Source organism: Cornus florida, unplaced genomic scaffold (assembly GCF_030987335.1).
Source record: "Cornus florida cultivar Cherokee Brave unplaced genomic scaffold, ASM3098733v1 CherokeeBrave_3.0.0_Hap2_Chr03, whole genome shotgun sequence".
NCBI classification, from domain to species: domain Eukaryota; kingdom Viridiplantae; phylum Streptophyta; class Magnoliopsida; order Cornales; family Cornaceae; genus Cornus; species Cornus florida.
This window is the reverse complement of record NW_026775573.1, coordinates 7025250-7044927: the sequence shown is the minus strand read 5'-3', so window position 1 is coordinate 7044927 and position 19678 is coordinate 7025250. Positions and strand designations below refer to the sequence as shown.

At 33.1% G+C, this 19678-nt stretch overlaps 1 protein-coding gene across 1 annotated transcript; it reads right to left on the bottom strand.

Annotated features, from left to right (window-relative positions):
* Nucleotides 1–638: 638 nt before the first annotated feature.
* Nucleotides 639–15506, bottom strand: LOC132301011 (protein FAR1-RELATED SEQUENCE 5-like). The gene is made up of 7 exons (XM_059798308.1): nt 15235–15506; nt 3072–4057; nt 1458–2710; nt 1256–1336; nt 1002–1145; nt 850–897; nt 639–734 (listed from the first exon to the last, which is right to left on the bottom strand). Exons 1-7 carry the CDS (start codon nt 15504–15506, stop codon nt 639–641), a joined length of 2880 nt encoding a protein of 959 aa, XP_059654291.1.
* Between the last annotated feature and the right edge of the window lie 4172 nt (nt 15507–19678).

Genomic DNA, 19678 nt, shown 5'->3' with positions numbered 1-19678 from the left:
TGACATGGTTCACGTCAAATGGTGGATGGTCGAGCGAATAAATGAGGAGAAAATAAAATGTAATCTTTGCCATTGTGATCTCCACATATTGATGGTGTCTGGCATCATTGGAGAAAAAGTCATAGTCAACTGATGATAACCGTTGATGTTGTTTTCTGTATGTAATGTGATATATGTGTATGTATGTATTGTGACGTATGTAGTGTGATGTTGTATTTAACTTTTGAAGTAACAAAATGGAACTTTTGGGATGGATAATCTAATTAACACTGTCTAATATAAAATCGCCATATGCAAGAGGCAATTAAGTATCGCCATCATTGGAGAAAATAGCCAAATGCCATTCACGGAACCATGTCACCTTGAAATTAATGGTTTCAACCTGTCCCAAATCACAAACAAAATGGACTAAACAATATATGTGCACATACATATTTCAATTGACATAAATAGGCCTGAATAAAAATCCATTTTATTTTCCATATATACAAAACCCAAAAAACAAAAGTGAACAAGTTATCCATACATTTACAAATCTTTACTCAAAAATGGATATATTTTTTATGCCACCATATTCTGTTATCATCCATCAACCATAGTATACCTATACACCAACAATTTGTCATGAATTTCTTAACTCAAAACAAATTTTGCCGAGCTGGAGGATTAATCTCGGATGTTGTCTCCTCCGACATTGGCATCAAATTACGGTCACCACTGGTGTGATCAACATCCTTAAAATGGATCATACAAAAACAATGTTTGTACATACGTTAATTAATGCAAAGTTAAAACATACATGTTTAGAATATATTGCAGAAGCATAAATTTTATAAGAGATAAACTTACAAGATAATCTGAGAATCGGCATTCATGATACGAAACAAATGGAGTCCCCTGCCAATATATTGTCAATGTTCATTAACTAATGGATTTCAAAAGTATGAAATAATGTTCATTAATTTTTATATACCTAGTTCAGAAAAAAAGTTTGTTTAAACCTGTTCAGTTGGTGGAGTCCTGGGATGACTGAAGTTAGTGGTAGGGCAATATGTCATTTGGTTGATATTTGTTTCCGAATGTAAACATGCACATGGGTGATGATCTTCGTAAATCCAAGTGGCGTCGCTAGGAATGTCACAACCCTTATTTCAATATAAACATTCTTAATTAAGAGATTATCATACTGAAAATTATAATAATATATAAAAAATAAAAAATCAATGTTTTCATTTAAGAAAAGGAGAAAACTCACATTCATATGTACATATGTAATAGGTGGCACGGTACTACTGCCACTTACACCTGCACTAACACTGTTGTTGCCATTTGATTTCTACAAAATAATAGATTTATTCATTGTAAAAACAAAATTATGACATTGCTAATATCAAAATGTTAATGACATATACTGAAAAATTAAATTATCAAATAATAGAAAAATAAATTAAATTAACCTTTCGTTTCGCATAGTTTTTTTTTCTCTGCATGTATTGTTCAAACTTATTCTTCTTCCTGCGCCTTGGTCCCTTACCACCTGTTTCTTTATTCTTTATACCCTTGGCATTACTTCCGGTCATGGCTTCCCCAATGATACTTTCATTATGTTCATGATTATTATTTCTTTCAGTTGAAAAAGCTTCATTGGTTGCCTCTTGTTCAACATCGAAACATTGCCTTTCAACATTAATGTGTTTCCTTTTCCATTTCATCCCCTTTAGCATCAAATTATTGAATACATCTTCTTTCTCGGATGCAAATGAGCTGATTTCTGTAAAAAAACGACATAACATCCTATACCTTCTGCGTACTTCAAGTTTAGGATCAACAATAACTTCACATCCACGGATGTCTTGTACGCTGTTATCCCTAGCTTTTCTCATCCACCTTTTTAGTATATACATAGAAGGTAATTCTTTGAAATACTGAGTGTCGTCTTTCAGTACTTTAAGTACATGGCTGCACAAAATACCTTCCATTGCATATTTCCCACACGAACAAGTTAGAAAGCCATCATCCCACCTTGTCACAGTCTGATCCATACTGCCATCATGAACAGATACTCTAGAAACACGTAATCCATTTTCATCAAAACTTGTTCCTTCCACGGTACCAACCACAGAAGCTTCTATGAATTGGTCCTGGAAAAGTTCAAAAATCTTCAATGTGTACATATTGCCCACTTGTTTTAGAATGGGACAATTTTGTTTAAGTCTAGGTAGTTTACTGAGTAAACCATACTCAGCTTGATATTCCTTGTACAGTTTGTCTGACAATAGCCTGTCAAGGTGCATGAAGAAATCTGGAATACTCATTTTCCTGGTTAAGTACTCTTTCAAGCAGCTATTTAAACTTTCACTCAGCTGCGTTGTCCGCATTCCAGCGGTAAACCAATGTTTAACAAATGGATAACCCCATTTTTCTCTTAAACCAAACAAATTGTTCAACCATGTGTTACCAACAACATTGTAGTCCCTTAACATTACATCCCATTGTATACAAAAATCATCCTTATCATCATAACAGTACATGAATTGACTCAGCACACTTTTAATCCCTTCATCATTCCTAAAAATGGTGCCTACATGCTTCTGTGCATTTGCCATGATGTGCCACGTGCAAAGTAAATGTCTTGTCCTCGGCATAACTTGTGCCAACGCCTTTGCCATTGCACCATCTTGGTCAGTAAGAATCGTTTGTGGTGCTTTACCTAACATCACATTCAAGAATATAAAAAAAAAGGCATGTAAATGAATAGGCAATCTTATCATACATCATCACTAAAATTTTTAACAGGATTGAAAATTTGAAGGCAAGAACATTATGGCCCAATAAAATATCTTCATTTGAAAAAGTAATTCACATAAAAAAGGTAAAAAAGAATGGCCATGTTCAATTATTAAAGGCTGAAGTTGATCATGCCATTTTTTAACCCTTCCTTTTATATATATATATATATATATACTTTTTCAGTATGATTCTGATTTTTATTAAAAGGGCATGATCAACTTCAGCCTTTAATAATTGCAAAAAAAAAAAAAAAAAAAAAAATTTACATTTAGACTACTTACCTGACATTGCATTCAAGAATGAATCAAACAGCCACGCAAAGGAATTGGCAGTCTCGTCATACATCAATGCTAGTCCAAAGACAGCAGTCTCCCGATGATGATTCAAACCAAGAAAAGCCACAAAAGGACGATTGCTTTGGACGAGCTTGTATATCGTATCGAATGTGATGATGTCTCCAAAATGCCCATAGTCAATTATCATTCTCGAATCTGCCCAGAAGATATTAGTTATCATTTCATCGCTATCCAATTGCACGGTGTGAAAAAATGAAGGATTCTCACAAGATTGAATTTTGAAATAATTCATCAGCCATGTCTTCTCTCCGTATTCTAACTCACTCTGTCTTCTTGTCCTTAGAAAATTTTGTTGATCAATTTTGGTGTAGCCAATTGATTGCCTCCCACCAGCCTGCCTGCTCATTAACTCGAATGCATTACCGAGTGGAACTCCAGATTGGCAGGCCAATTCCACATCAATTGCTTGGGCAACACTTATTCTTCGTTGTGATGGCATCATATGTGTGCATTCTTCAATTATCATAGGATGATTGTGAGATTCGACAAAATTATATACAACATACTTTCCCTTCTTGCGGTCATATCTAATTTGCATCAGTGCACCACAACCGGTTCGAGTTTCCGCCCTGGGCTTTCTTGTATGGATATCCCTCTTGTCCTTCACCCTAAAACCTTGTTTGGAACACACAAACTTGCTTGTTGTAATATTTCCTGTCTTACGGCTTTTATTTGCATAATCCTTACGAATACTGAATCCAACATTACCCCCATAAGCATTATAAAAGTCGTATGCATCATCCTCAGTGTCAAACTGCATGTTCAATTTTGGTGTGAATTCTATGTCAATGGGATTGACAACTTCTGCTACTAAGTTTTCAGAAATATTGATTTCGGCAACGATTGGAACGCTTGTTCTCACATCATTAATACTTAAGTCATTATCCATTGGGATAACTTCAGTATGAATGCTACAACAAGCAAAAGGTCCATCAAAACGTTAAAGTCAGTTTCTATAACTTGTGACAAAAAATATATATATACTAAATATTTACCGAACTAATGAAAAGAGCTAAAAAATCGTACAATTATCCAAGATTTCAGATACACTAGAATGCTTAACCAAAGTCAATTTCAAGTAAAAAAAATACCATAATTTAAACGAACTGATGACAAATGAAAGAATTAAAAAAATTTAACTTTAGGTGTGAAATTAGTTTTGCAGAGGTGTGAAATTAGTTTGCAAAACTGTGTTAATTACTTATTTTGATGGTGAAGGTGATCAGTGTCCCTATTTATTAAACTTCACAATGTATTTTTTCTCATAAATGTGACATAATAACCTGTGAAATGTGTAATTGCCGCATACATGAGAAGACAAAATATTTGGATAACACATTGGTATCTAATGAAGCCAACTCAGTTAAAAAAAAAATAATTAGGGAAGATTTTACATTCACTAGAATGGTTATTGAAGATTATAGAAGAAAATCCTACAATTAACCAAGATTTCAAATACTCTAGAATGCTTAACTAATGTCAATTTGAAGTAAAAAAAAATCATAATTTACACTAACGGATGACAAATGAAAGAATTAAAAAATGTTAAATTAGGCGTGAAATTAGTTTGGCAAAGGTGTGAAATTAGTTTTGCAGAACTGTGTCAATAGCTTATTTTGATGGTGAAGGTGATCAGAGTCCCTACTTATTAAACTTCATAATTCATTTTTTCTCATAAATGTGACATAATAACCTGTGAAATGTGTAATTGCCGCATACATGAGAAAACAAAATATTTGGATAACGCATTGGTATCTAATGAAACCAACTCAGTTAAAAAAAAAAACAATTATGGAAGATTTTACATTCACTAGACTGGTTATTGAAGATTATAGAAGAAAATACTATAATTATCCAAGATTTCAAATACGCTAGAATGCTTAACCAATGCCAATTTGAAGTAAAAAGAATCATAATTTACACTAATGGATGACAAATGAAAGAATTAAAAAATGTTAAATTTAAGTGTGAAATTAGTTTTGCAGAGGTGTGAAATTAGTTTTACAGAACTGTGTGAATAGCTTATTTTGATGGTGAAGGTGATCAGTGTCCCTACTTATTAAACTTCACAATGTATTTTTTCTCATAAATGTGACATAATAACCTGTGAAATGTGTAATTGCCACATACATGAGAAGACAAAATATTTGGATAACGCATTGGTATCTAATGAAGCCAACTCAGTTAAAAAAAAAACAATTATGGAAGATTTTACATTCACTAGAATGGTTATTGAAGATTATAGAAGAAAATCCAAGAATTATCCAAAATTTCAAATAAGCTAGAATGCTTAACCAATGCCAATTTCAAGTAAAAAAAATCATAATTTACACTAACGGATGACAAATGAAAGAATTAAAAAATGTTAAATTTAGGCGTGAAATTAGTTTGGCAAAGGTGTGAAATTAGTTTTGTAGAACTGTGTGAATAGCTTATTTTGATGGTGAAGGTGATCAGAGTCCCTACTTATTAAACTTCATAATGCATTTTTTCTCATAAATGTGACATAATAACCTATGAAATATGTAATTGCCGCATACATGAGAAGACAAAATATTTGGATAACGCATTGGTATCTAATGAAGCCAACTCAGTTAAAAAAAAAAATAATTATGGAAGATTTTACATTCACTAGAATGGTTATTGAAGATTATAGAAGAAAATCCTATAATTATCCAAGATTTCAAATACGCTAGAATGCTTAACCAATGTCAATTTGAAGTAAAAAGAATCATAATTTACACTAACGGATGACAAATGAAAGAATTAAAAAATGTTAAATTTAGGTGTGAAATTAGTTTTGCAAAGGTATGAAATTAGTTTTACAGAACTGTATGAATAACTTATTTTGATGGTGAAGGTGATCAGTGTCCCTACTTATTAAACTTCACAATGTATTTTTTCTCATAAATGTGACATAATAACCTGTGAAATGTGTAAATGCCGCATACATGAGAAGACAAAATATTTGGATAACGCATTGGTATCTAATGAAGCCAACTCAGTTAAAAAAAAAAACAATTATTGAAGATTTTACATTCACTAGAATGGTTATTGAAGATTATAGAAGAAAATCCTAGAATTATCCAAGATTTCAAATACGCTAGAATGCTTAACCAATGCCAATTTCAAGTAAAAAGAATCATAATTTACACTAACGGATGACAAATGAAAGAATTAAAAAATGTTAAATTTAGGTGTGAAATTAGTTTTGCAGAGGTATGAAATTAGTTTTACAGAACTGTGTGAATAGCTTATTTTGATGGTGAAGGTGATCAGTGTCCCTACTTATTAAACTTCACAATGTATTTTTTCTCATAAATGTGACATAATAACATGTGAAATGTGTAATTGCCGCATACATGAAAAGACAAAATATTTGGATACCACATTGGTATCTAATTAAGCCAACTCAGTTAAAAAAAAACAATTATGGAAGATTTTACATTCACTACAATGGTTATTGAAGATTATAGAAGAAAATCCTACAATTAACCAAGATTTCAAATACGCTAGAATGCTTAACTAATGTCAATTTCAAGAAAAAAAATTCATAATTTACACTAACGGATGACAAATGAAAGAATTAAAAAATGTTAAATTTAGGTGTGAAATTAGTTTTGCAGAGCTGTGTAAATAGTTTATTTTGATGGTGAAGGTGATCAGTGTCCCTACTTATTAAACTTCACAATGTATTTTTTCTCACAAATGTGACATAATAACCTGCGAAATGTGTAATTGCCCCATACATGAGAAGACAAAATATTTGGATAACACATTGGTACCTAATGAAGCCAACTCAGTTAAAAAAAAAAACAATTATGCAAGATTTTACATTCACTAAAATGGTTATTGAAGATTATAGAAGAAAATTCTACAATTATCGAAGATTTTAAATACTCTAGAATGCTTAACTAATGTCAATTTCATGTAAAAAAATATCATAATTTACACTAACAGATGACAAATGAAAGAATTAAAAAATGTTAAATTTAGGTGTGAAATTAGTTTACAGAACTGTGTGAATAGCCTATTTTGATGGTGAAGGTGATCCGTGTCCTTACTTATTAAACTTCACAATGTTTTTTTCCTCATAAATATCGCATAATAACATGTGAAATGCGTAATTGCCGCATACATGAGAAGACAAAATATTTGGATAACACATTGGTACCTAATGAAGCCAACTCAGTTAAAAAAAAATAATTATGGAAGATTTTACATTCACTAGAATGCTTATTGAAGATTATAGAAGAAAATCCTACAATTATCCAATATTTCAAATACACTATAATGCTTAACCAATGTCAATTTCAAGTAAATAAATATTATAATTTACACTAACGGATGACAAATGAAAGAATTAAAAAATGTTAAATTTAGGTGTGAAATTAGTTTTGCAGAGGTGTGAAATTAGTTTTGTAGAACTGTGTGAATAGCTTATTTTGATGGTGAAGGTGATCAGTGTCCCTACTTATTAAACTTCACAATGTATTTTTTCTCAAAAATGTGACATAATAACCTGTGAAATGTGTAATTGCCGCATACATGAGAAGACAGAATATTTGGATAACACATTGGTACGTAATGAAGCCAACTCAGTTAAAAAAAAAAAACAATTACGGAAGATTTTACATTCACTAGAATGGTTATTGAAGAAAATCTTACAATTATCCAAGATTTCAAATACGCTATAATGCTTAACCAATGTCAATTTCAAGTAAAAAAAAAAATCATAATTTACACTAACGGATGACAAATGAAAGAATTAAAAAATGTTAAATTTAGATGTGATGTTAGTTTTGCAGAGGTGTGAAATTAGTTTAGTAGAACTATGTAAATAGCTTATTTTGATGGTGAAGGTAATCAGTGTCCCTACTTATTAAATTTCACAATGTATTTTTTCTCATAAATGTCACATAATAACCTGTGAAATGTGTAATTACCGCATACATGAGAAGAAAAAAATATTTGGATAACAAATTGGTACCTAATGAAGCCAACTCAGTTAAAAAAAAACAATTATGTAAGATTTTACATTCACTAGAGAAGATTATAGAAAAAAATCCTACAATTATCCAACATTTCAAATATGCTAGAATGCTTAACCAATGTCAATTTCAAGTAGAAAAATATCATAATTTACACTAACAGATGACAAATGAAAGAATTAAAAAATGTTAAATTTGGGTGTCAAATTAGTTTTACAGAGGTGTGAAATTAGTTTTACAGAACTGTGTCAATAGCTTATTTTGATGGTGAAGGTGATCAGAGTTCCTATTTGTTAAACTTCGCAATTTTTTTTTTTTCATAAATATCAAATATTAACCTCTGAAATGTCTAAAAAATCACCTAAAGCAGGCTCCAATATTTATTGGAGCCTGCTCTAGGTGATTCAGAGCCTTCTCTAAATAGAGCAGGCTCAATTACAAAGTGGAGCAGGCTCTACTTTGTAGTAGAGCCGGCTCTACTTGGTAATGGAGGCGGCTCCACTTTGGGTGGAGCCGGCTCCTTTATGCATTTTTTCATTTTTTCGTTTCCAACCCCGATTTGGCTGCCGCATGCATTGAATACCAATTTTTTTGATAACACATTCATACCTACTGAAGCCAATTCAGTTCTAAAAATCAATTATGGAAGATTTTACATTCATTACAATGATAGATTGATGACAAATGAAAGAATCATAAATTTTCTAAATCGACTGTAAATGAACAATATATTAAATGCACAATATTAATAACACTTACCAACAATCAAGCATTAATTAGGTCAATTGTAAATACCACATCAGGTCCATTGTAGATTTCCTTCCTGTAGATGAATAGTTGACATTGCATTGAGAAATCAGCACACTGCAATCTGGGTTTTGATTCAAAAAAGATTATAAAAAAGTAAGAATAGAGGAGAGAGGAATTAGGGTTTCCAATAAAAAAGAAATTCAAAAGCAATATGTTTTTTTTCATGGAACAAAGAGAGAGGAATAAGAGTTTGGATTAAAATGAAAAAGGAAGGAGGGAAATAACAAAAGCAAAAGGGAAGAAGGGGAAATTGAAACTGCAGAAGGGCCGGGGCGGCAGCTTATTTCAACTTTCCCTCTTTTTATTTTATTTTTTATTTTTTATTTATTTTTTTTTATTGACTTTACAGTTGGCACGTTAAGTTACCGTACCGTTTGTGTACTTCTTTTTCTTGTGCCAAGCCAAACACGGCATTAAGCAACTCACAGCAGGGGACCGTATGGTAACTTACAGCAGGGGATTTGAGCCCGTTTCAGAACACCCAATAACCTATGATTGTGGGGTTCAAATCCCCTGCTGTGAGTTACCCTGCAGTCCCCTGCTGTGAGCTGATGAAAGGCCTTAGTTTGGCCACGTGTGCTTCAGTTTGTCTCCATTAAAATGGTGCAAAACGCATTATTCCGTTAAATCTGCCTTCCGTTAAACATCCATCTCTCGGCATCTCTGAAAAAGCCCAAAAGAGCCGGCTCTACAAATTAATTGAGCCGTCTCCAAAAAATTGGGTTGAGCCGTCTCCACATTTCTTCTTGAGCCGGCTGTCCATTATTTTTTTTTTTCTTTTATTTTTATTTTTTTTTGCTTGGCAAGGAGCCGGCTCTAAAAATTCTGAGAACCGGCTCCATATTTATTATGAGCCGGCTGCCAACTCAAAGAGCCGGCTCAACAACTTAGAGCCGGCTCCATTGAACTTCAAGAGCCGGCTCAATTAAATCCCAAGAGCTGTTAAATTTAGGTGTGAAATTAGCTTGGCAAAGGTGTGAAATTAGTTTGTTAGAACTGTGTGAATAACTTATTTTGATGGTGAAAGTGATCAGTGTCCCTACTTATTAAACTTCACAATGTATTTTTTCTCATAAATATGACATAATAACATGTGGAATGTGTAATTGCCGCATACATGAGAAGACAAAACATTTGGATAACACATTGGTATCTAATGAAGCCAACTCAGTTAAAAAAAAACAATTATGGAAGATTTTATATTCACTAGAATGGTTATTGAAGATTATAGAAGAAAATCCTACAATTAACCAAGATTTCAAATACGCTAGAATGCTTAACTAATGTCAATTTCAAGTAAAAAAAATCATAATTTACACTAACGAATGACAAATGAAAGAATTAAAAAATGTTAAATTTAGGTGTGAAATTAGTTTTGCAGAGATGTGAAATTAGTTTTACAGAACTGTGTGAATAGCTTATTTTGATGGTGAAAGTGATTAGTGTCCCTACTTATTAAATTTCATAATGTATTTTTTCTCATAAATGTGACATAATAACCTGTGAAATGTGTAATTGCCGCATACTCATGACAAAATATTTGGATAACACATTGGTATCTAATGAAGCTAACTCAGTTAAAAAAAAAACAATTATGGAAGATTTTACATTCACTAGAATAGTTATTGAAGATTATAGAAGAAAATCCTATAATTATCCAAGATTTCAAATACGCTAGAATGCTTAACCAATGCCAATTTCAAGTAAAAAGAATCATAATTTACACTAACGGATGACAAATGAAAGAATTAAAAAATGTTAAATTTAGGTGTGAAATTAGTTTTGCAGAGGTGTGAAATTAGTTTTACAGAATTGTGTGAATAGCTTATTTTGATGGTGAAGGTGATCAGTGTCCCTACTTATTAAACTTCACAATGTATTTTTTTCTCATAAATGTGACATAATAACTTGTGAAATGTGTAATTGCCGCATACATGAGAAGACAAAATATTTGGATAATACATTGGTATCTAATGAAGCCAACTCAGTTAAAAAAAAACAATTATGGAAGATTTTACATTCACTACAATGGTTATTGAAGATTATAGAAGAAAATCTTACAATTAACCAAGATTTCAAATACGCTAGAATGCTTAACTAATGTCAATTTCAAGAAAAAAAATTTCATAATTTACACTAACGGATGACAAATGAAAGAATTAAAAAATGTTAAATTTAGGTGTGAAATTAGTTTTGCAGAGCTGTGTAAATAGTTTATTTTGATGGTGAAGGTGATCAGTGTCCCTACTTGTTAAACTTCACAATGTATTTTTTATCAGAAATGTGACATAATAACCTGTGAAATGTGTAATTGCCGCATACATAAGAAGACAAAATATTTGGATAACACATTGGTAACTAATGAAGCCAACTTAGTTAAAAAAAAAAAACAATTATGTAAGATTTTACATTCACTAGAATGGTTATTGAAGATTATAGAAGAAAATCCTATAATTATCGAAGATTTTAAATACGCTAGAATGCTTAACCAATGCCAATTTCAAGTAAAAAAAAATCATAATTTACACTAACAGATGACAAATGAAAGAATTAAAAAATGTTAAATTTAGGTGTGAAATTAGTTTTGCAGAGGTGTGAAATTAGTTTTACAGAACTGTGTGAATAACTTATTTTGATGGTAAATGTGATCAGTGTCCTTACTTATTAAACTTCACAATGTTTTTTTCCTCATAAATATCACATAATAACCTGTGAAATGCGTAATTGCCGCATACATGAGAAGACAAAATATTTGGATAACACATTGGTACCTAATGAAGCCAACTCAGTTAAAAAAAAATAATTATGGAAGATTTTACATTCACTAGAATGGTTATTGAAGATTATAGAAGAAAATCCTACAATCATCCAATATTTCAAATACACTATAATGCTTAACCAATGTCAATTTCAAGTAAATAAATATTATAATTTACACTAACGGATGACAAATGAAAGAATTAAAAAATGTTAAATTTAGGTGTGAAATTAGTTTTGCAGAAGTGTGAAATTAGTTTTGTAGAACTGTGTGAATAGCTTATTTTGATGGTGAAGGTGATCAGTGTCCATACTTATTAAACTTCACAATGTATTTTTTCTCAGAAATGTGACATAATAACCTGTGGAATGTGTAATTGCCGCATACATGAGAAGACAAAATATTTGGATAACACATTGGTACGTAATGAAGCCAACTCAGTTAAAAAAAAAAAAACAATTACGGAAGATTTTACATTCACTAGAATGGTTATTGAAGATTATTGAAGAAAATCTTACAATTACGCTAGATTTCAAATACGCTAGAATGCTTAACCAATGTCAATTTCAAGTAAAAAAAAAATCATAATTTACACTAACGGATGACAAATGAAAGAATTAAAAAATGTTAAATTTAGGTTTGATATTAGTTTTGCAGAGGTGTGAAATTAGTTTAGTAGAACTGTGTAAATAGCTTATTTTGATGGTGAACGTAATCAGTGTCCCTACTTATTAAACTTCACAATGTATTTTTTCTCATAAATGTCACATAATAACCTGTGAAATGTGTAATTGCCGCATATATGAGAAGAAAAAATATTTGGATAACAAATTGGCACCTAATGAAGCCAACTCAGTTAAAAAAAACAATTATGTAAGATTTTACATTCACTAGAATGGTTATTGAAGATTATAGAAAAAAGTCCTACAATTATCCAACATTTCAAATATGCTAGAATGCTTAACCAATGTCAATTTCAAGTAGAAAAATATCATAATTTACACTAACAGATGACAAATGAAAGAATTAAAAAATGTTAAATTTGGGTGTCAAATTAGTTTTACAGAGGTGTAAAATTAGTTTTACAGAACTGTGTCAATAGCTTATTTTGATGGTGAAGGTGATCAGAGTTCCTGTGATCAGAATTTTTAGAGCCGGCTCCTTGCCAAGCAAAAAAAAAATAAAAATAAAAGAAAAAAAAATAATGGACAGCCGGCTCAAGAAGAAATGTGGAGACGGCTCAACCCAATTTTTTGGAGGCGGCTCAATTAATTTGTAGAGCCGGCTCTTTTGGTCTTTTTCAGAGATGTTTAAAGATGGATGTTTAACGGAAGGCAGATTTAACGGAATAATGCATTTTGCACCATTTTAGTGGAGCCCACAGACATATTACAAACTGAAGCACACGTGGCCAAACTAAGGCCTTTCATCAGTTCACAACAGGGGACTGTAGGGTAACTCACAGGGGATTTGAGCCCACTGAAAGACACCTGTGCTGCGCCCAATGTGGACTGATGTGATCTTTTACAATCATTGCCTTATGGGACCAATTGAAGGGCCCATTGCTGGAAAGTTCAATCTTTAATTTTTAATTAACCGTGTCAAAAAATTCAAAATTAATATAGTAATTTTAAATTGAGTTGTATTTTAATTTTTTTTTGAACAATAAATGCCTCAATTTTTTCCGATTGAATTTGGATATCACATATAATACGTAAGTAGGTGAGTACAATTGTTTCACACATTGGATTTAAAAATTTTTTTTTTTCCTACTTGGATTGATTATTGGAGTTTCAAAAAATGGGATTCAATTGACAAATAGAAAATTTTATATTACTGTTTAAGGAAATTTTTTTTTTCTTTCTTGAATTTATAACAAATAAAAAATATATAAAAAAGTGCGTATAGACTATGAATAGAGTACTATTGAATTTTGAAGGTAATTTTCTTTGCTAATCACCTCTAGTAAACCATAAACAATATTTAAAATAAAATTTTTTTGGGGGTTTAGCTTCAATTTTTCTCTACAATATTATCATTAATCACCATAAGTAGCTACTATTAATAGAGTTCAATCAAAGGTTAAAAAATTTAACAGGAAAGACATGGACAACTTCAGAGCATATGAAATATCATATCTAAATTCAGAAACATTAAAAAAAATCCATATTTATATCAAAGGAAAAGGTTGAGCAGAAACAATAGCTTGTAAATCTTTTATCATGCTTTTGACGAGCAATTGCAGACAGGGGCGGCTCAATCTAATTTGGGGCCTTATGCAAAAAAATAAAAAAGTGGCCTTTTTAAGAATCTAATTTGCGTTAAACGAAAAAAAAAGTAGCCTTTTTAATAATATAAATAAAATTAGTCCTAACTCAAAAACAAAATATACAAATATATATACACCCAAATTATAATAACAAAAGTTAATAAAATTAAAAAATAATTAAAGAAAAAGAACCATTTAACCTGATTTGGAAAACCCAAATCCAATACTTCTACAAATTTTTAATAAAATAAAAATGTGTTAATAATAACTGTAAACTTGTAATGAGAGTGAGAGGAGAAGACTTATTCAAAAGAAAAACATAAAACATAATAAAAAATAAAATAAAATAAAATAAATAATGAAAAAATTTCGTCATTTTTCCAAACAACATTTAAATAGATATTTAATATTTTACTGTTGGTGTATCTTACCCAAAATGTTTTTAGTGCTACTCTAAAAAATACGAATGAGAGAGAAAGAAAGAGGGAAAAAAAAAATTTAATGATACAAATTTTTAGGGCCTAAAAGTAAATTTTTATATTGGTTTTATTGTAAAACGTGAATGAGAGTAGAAAAAAGAGAGAAAAAAAGTCATATAAGAAAGTAAATCTTTGGAGGGTAATATTAAATTTATGTGTCAATTAGAGTTCAACATAATGAGGGAGAAGAGAGAAAAAAAAAAAAAGAAGTTAAATTAGAATATAAATATTTGAGGTCTAATATAAAATCGGAATGAATAAGGAGAGATAAAAAAGATAAAAAATAAGTTATTTTAGGATATAAATATTTGAGGCCTAATATAAAATCAAAACTAGTGGTGAATAAACAAAAAAGTTATTTTAGGATATAAATATTTGAGGCCTAATATAAATTTTTTATATTTATTAGAGTTTAATAATATTAGGAAATAATTATAGTAGAACTTAATATAAGAAAATTTTAAAATTTTTGGGCCTTCCTATTGGCTGGGGCCTTAGGCGACTGCCTAAGTCGCCTAAGGGTCGAGCCGGCCCTGATTGCAAACCAAGCAGTTGACATGGAACCAAGCTGTTGATCATATAAAAGCAGGATAGATAGCATCCCTTCAACGAAACCAAGCTGTTGACATGGGCATAATGGTAGTTCCTATTCCTATATAATAGGTAATATTTCACCCCTTTAAATGAAGAAATTGAAATTTCATGTGTCTTGATGTTATAAACAATGTAATTTCTATGTAGGTTTCTATTACAAAAGATCGCCAACTCTTCATTTTTAAACCAGCCAATAGGAAACATGCTAAACCATGCGTAATAATTATTGCGCCGAAGCATTTCAATACGCATGCCACTTCCACCTCCCAAGTCAACTTTAAAAAGACTGGTCCACTCTCCTCCTGTCTTTAAATCTATCAATGCCCAAACCCCCCAAACATGATCCCCAATGGCAACTATGAAAGTGAGTACATTTTCCCTCACTAAAAAAGAACCAATTCTATCATTGAAGTACGTCGGAAGTGGAAGCTGGTGCATTATTTCAGCTTCAACATCCATAGCTAGAAGATAACCACCAGCATTAATTGCCCTATAAGTCCAATAAAGATATCCTCCAGCAAATAGTGCAGGCTTAATGAAAAGCGGATTAGTGTTTGGAATAGGTTTAGTATCAATCAGCCTCCACGCAATTTCAGCACCCACAGTTAATATTGCACACTTATATTGATGGTTGTTAACAAAAAAGAGATGGACAACTTTGTATCTCCTAATAGAAGGATCGTATACTAAAACAGAAGAAGACTTGTAATATAAAATAGGTTCTAGAAATGGAGGGAGGGTAAGTAAATGCTTGGTAATAAGATTTGCAACACAGAATAGAAGTTTATTCTTGTGGTAACGAAACAAAACTAAGCCATCACAACTAGAAAGAATATGGGTAGAGAATCCATATCTTAATTTTCTTAACCTAACATTGCTATTGTTAGTCTCCGCTATATAGATCACTTTTCGACAGATCACTCTTCGTTGCTTATGATGTTGCATGAGGAGGAGTTTCGTTGATCTTTGAAGGTGTGCATTAATGAAATGGGGGTTGTTGATAATATTATACCACTCTCGGCAAACATATTTCATCACATTGAACAGAATCTCGGCAGGAAGTAAAACCAAGATGTTGAATATGATCCCGTGAGGAAGATGAGGAAGACAAGGTGTGTTGCTTACCCTCTGTAAGTGCAAAATTTCTCTCAACCAATAATGATTGAGAAAAATAAAACAACTCACTCAAAAAACAATAAAAATAAATAAGAACAGTGTATAGAGAAGCGTAAATTGCTTGATCCTTTTATTGGAGGTCTGAGCCCCTATTTATACACAAAAGGGTGGTCGAATTAAGGTAGGACTCGCATTGCTTGTCCTCCAATTCTTCCTATACAGAGTTTCTTTACAAATAGAGCTTTCCCTTTATATAACTTTCTATACGTATTACTTGCCTTGTACAGAACTTCCTATCATAGAATTCTCCTTTTATAACAAATCCTTCTACTGATAGGATTTGTTCACTCTTGGATAACTGGGCTGAATGTACCTTGAACCGGTTGGGCTTGACCAACGGGCTAGATGTTTAGCACGTTGGACTGATAATCTCTTAATTTGTGCTTTAATGGGATTAAAGACCAAATAACATTAGTATCGGGCTTATGAACAGTGATCTTGGACTGGCAGCGTTCTTAATTTGGGTTTGAGCGAAGTGGGCTTTATAAACTTCCCAATGATAAGTTTATATTTATGATGACTTGGATTAGTCTTATTGGAGGGAGATTTTTTCCCTCCACACTTTGCCCCCAATTCCTTATTTAATTGGATTGCGATTCCTATTAAAAAGGGAATTAAAGTGCATGGTTGTCTATTTTGCAAAAGATGGTCCGAAGATTGCCCATTGCTATTCTGCCTTAAGAGATTCCATAAGGGTTACTTTTGCTCTCACTGCGTTTCTTACGTTTTTCAGTCCGTCGTCTTCGTCAGGTTAGTTCTTCGTCTTCTTCTTTTTTGATCTTTCATCATGAGCACTTCGACTATTCCTGAACACATAGAAATCATGGATTCTGAATCTACGCCTTCGTCATCCCCTACACTTATTAGAGTTCCTTCCCTTAAGGTTCCCAATCTCACTGGTTCTGTAGACGATCTGATAAATGAATCAAATATCCCTCTTCCTCAAGTCGAAACATCCACTTTTAGGTCAGATTGTACCTTTACTAAGGAAGAGAGAGAGATAATTTTGTCTGTTCGGCGTATTACTTTCTCTATTGAATCCACAATGGAAGACTTCGAAATTCCCGAGGGGGTTGAGATCGTAGAATACCCCGAGGGTGCTGACTTTTGTGCCGGCGAGGGCGTCGGAGATGACGAGTTGCTCCTCTCAGTTGGGCATCTCAACGCTCTTCGGTTCCCCCTTCACCCTTTTTATCATTCAGTTTTCATTGAGTTAGGTATTTCGCCCTTTCAAGTAAACCCTAACTTTTTTCGAATAATCTCAGCGCTCCTTGTTTGCCGAAGGTTGGAGAGTTTTGACCTGACTCTCGCTGACTTGCTAATTAGAGAAAGACCTTGACAATGATGAGAAGAAAACTTCAAACGCTTCCCTGAAGGCGAAGATTGCTTCTGAGGCAAGGGATGTTTACAAGAAGCGCTTGGCTGAGTCTGCAGCTAAGGTGGAGACGTTGTAGGTTGAAGTCCAGCGCTTAACCGAGTCAATCAAAACTTGTGTCATTGCTGGGAGACAGTTGCAAAGCCGTTACTCCACTTTGGTGTGCTTGTCGAGCCCAAAAGCTTACCGGTCTGGCTTCAATCAAGGCTCAGGCCCCAAAATAATGGATCTCGATGCCTTTGATTCAAACATGGGGGTGTCCTTCCTTTACGATGAGGGTCCGAAGGCTCAAAAGGCTGAGGTGCTTTTTACTGAGATAGTGAGGGCTCACCCAGAAGATCCTTCAAGCTTATCAACTCCTGCAGCTCCTGATCCTTCAATTCCTCCAACTTCAAGCCTTACTGTAGTGTATGCTTTTGATTCTGCTCCATTTGATCCGAAGTAAAATCTTGTAATTTAATTCTTCGTAATGGAACGATATTTTTGTGATAATATAACTTTGTTTTTCAGGCTAAGATGCCTTAACTTTATTTTTCTGAATATTCATGAATGCCTTCAATATTGCATACATTTTGCTGCTGAATGGTAATATTTTGAAGTATATTACCCTGTTTGAGGTTTCCTCATTTGTTGTAATCTTAACGCGAGGGCTTGCGAAGGTAGTATCTATAAAGTATTTTCCTCGGTATTGAACTTGTGGAGAAAAATGCTGATCCAGACACTTAGGGTCCAAAGCGAATCATCCCTCGGCGCTGAGCCTGAGGAGAAAAATGCTGAGACGGACACTTAAGGTCCAAAGCGAATCATCCCTTGGCGCTGAGCCTGAGGAGAAAAATGCTGAGACGGACACTTAAGGTCCGAAGCGAATTGTTCCTCGGCATTGAGCCTTAAAGGAAGTTTGCTGAACTGGACACTTAGGGTCCGAAGCAAATTGTTCCTCGGCGTTGAGCCTTAGAGGAAGTTTGTTGAGCTGGACACTTAGGGTCCGAAGTGATTTGTTCCTCGGAGCTGAGCCTGAGAAGAAATATGTTGAACCAGACACTTAGGGTCCGAAGTGAATTGTTCCTCGGCGTTGACCCTTAGAGGAAATTTGTTGAGCTGGACACTTAGGGTCCGAAGCGAATTGTTCCTCTGTGACGAGCCTTAGAGGAAGTTTGCTGAACTGGACACTTAGGATCCGAAGCGAATTGTTCCTCAGCGTTGAGCCTTAAAGGAAGTTTGCTGAGCTGGACACTTAGGGTCTGAAGTGATTTGTTCCTCGGCGCTGAGCCTTAGAGGAAGTTTGTTGAGCTGGACACTTAGGGTCCGAAGCGATTTGTTCCTCGACGCTGAGCCTGAGAGGAAATATGTTGAACCGGATACTTAGGGTCAGAAGAGAATTATTCCTCGGCGCTGAGCCTTAGGGAAAATCGGCTGAATCGGACACTTAGGGTCCGAAGCGAAGTATTCCTCGGCGCTGAGCCTTAGAGGAAATATGCTAAACCGGACACTTAGGATCCGAAGCGAATCGTTCCTCGGTGCTGAGCCTTAGAGGAATTTCATGAATAATTTTCAATAGGCAAGGCTGAGGATTCAAAAATGATAGGAAGCCACGAAAAAGAGTAACAGTGGCTGGGAAGTCTCCCATTCGTTAGTTTGGGAGACTATCTTCCACTGAAACTCTCTTCGTGGCGTCTGGATGTGTTGAATCATGTGTATATCAATTGCGCATTCTTTTCATTTCTAGTCGATGTGAGACAATAGTAAAAATGAATTGTTGTAAAACATCAATTACTACTAAGAAGAGACTTCAAAAAACAACCATAGAGATTTGTTTTGTCGCTTTATCTATTTTATCTCTGTTTTTTTTTTTTTTTTTTTGTTTCATAAAAATAAATTTGTTGTTCAAAAAAGGAATTTGTTGTTCAAAAATCTGTCTGTAGGGTACTGGTATTGCCCCCTTTTTATGAAAAGAAAGAAATAGATGTAGCGAAATTGCCTCCCACACCGAATATGATAAAAACATTTCATACTTGAAATAGAGGGTTTAAAACTGAATTATTGGCTATAAGCAGCCTTATTTGCATAAAGAAAGTCTTGC

Excerpts from the sequence above, each read along its gene's own strand:
- LOC132301011 (XM_059798308.1), bottom strand. The coding sequence starts at position 15,506 with ATGGATGTTGAAGCTGAAATAATGCACCAGCTTCCACTTCCGACGTAC. Across the intron at positions 4,058-15,234 it reads AGCATGTTTCCTATTGGCTG|CATTCATACTGAAGTTATCC; the intron begins GTTTAAAAATGA and ends TGCTTGTTGTAG. Across the intron at positions 898-1,001 it reads GGACTCCACCAACTGAACAG|GGGACTCCATTTGTTTCGTA; the intron begins GTTTAAACAAAC and ends ATATATTGGCAG.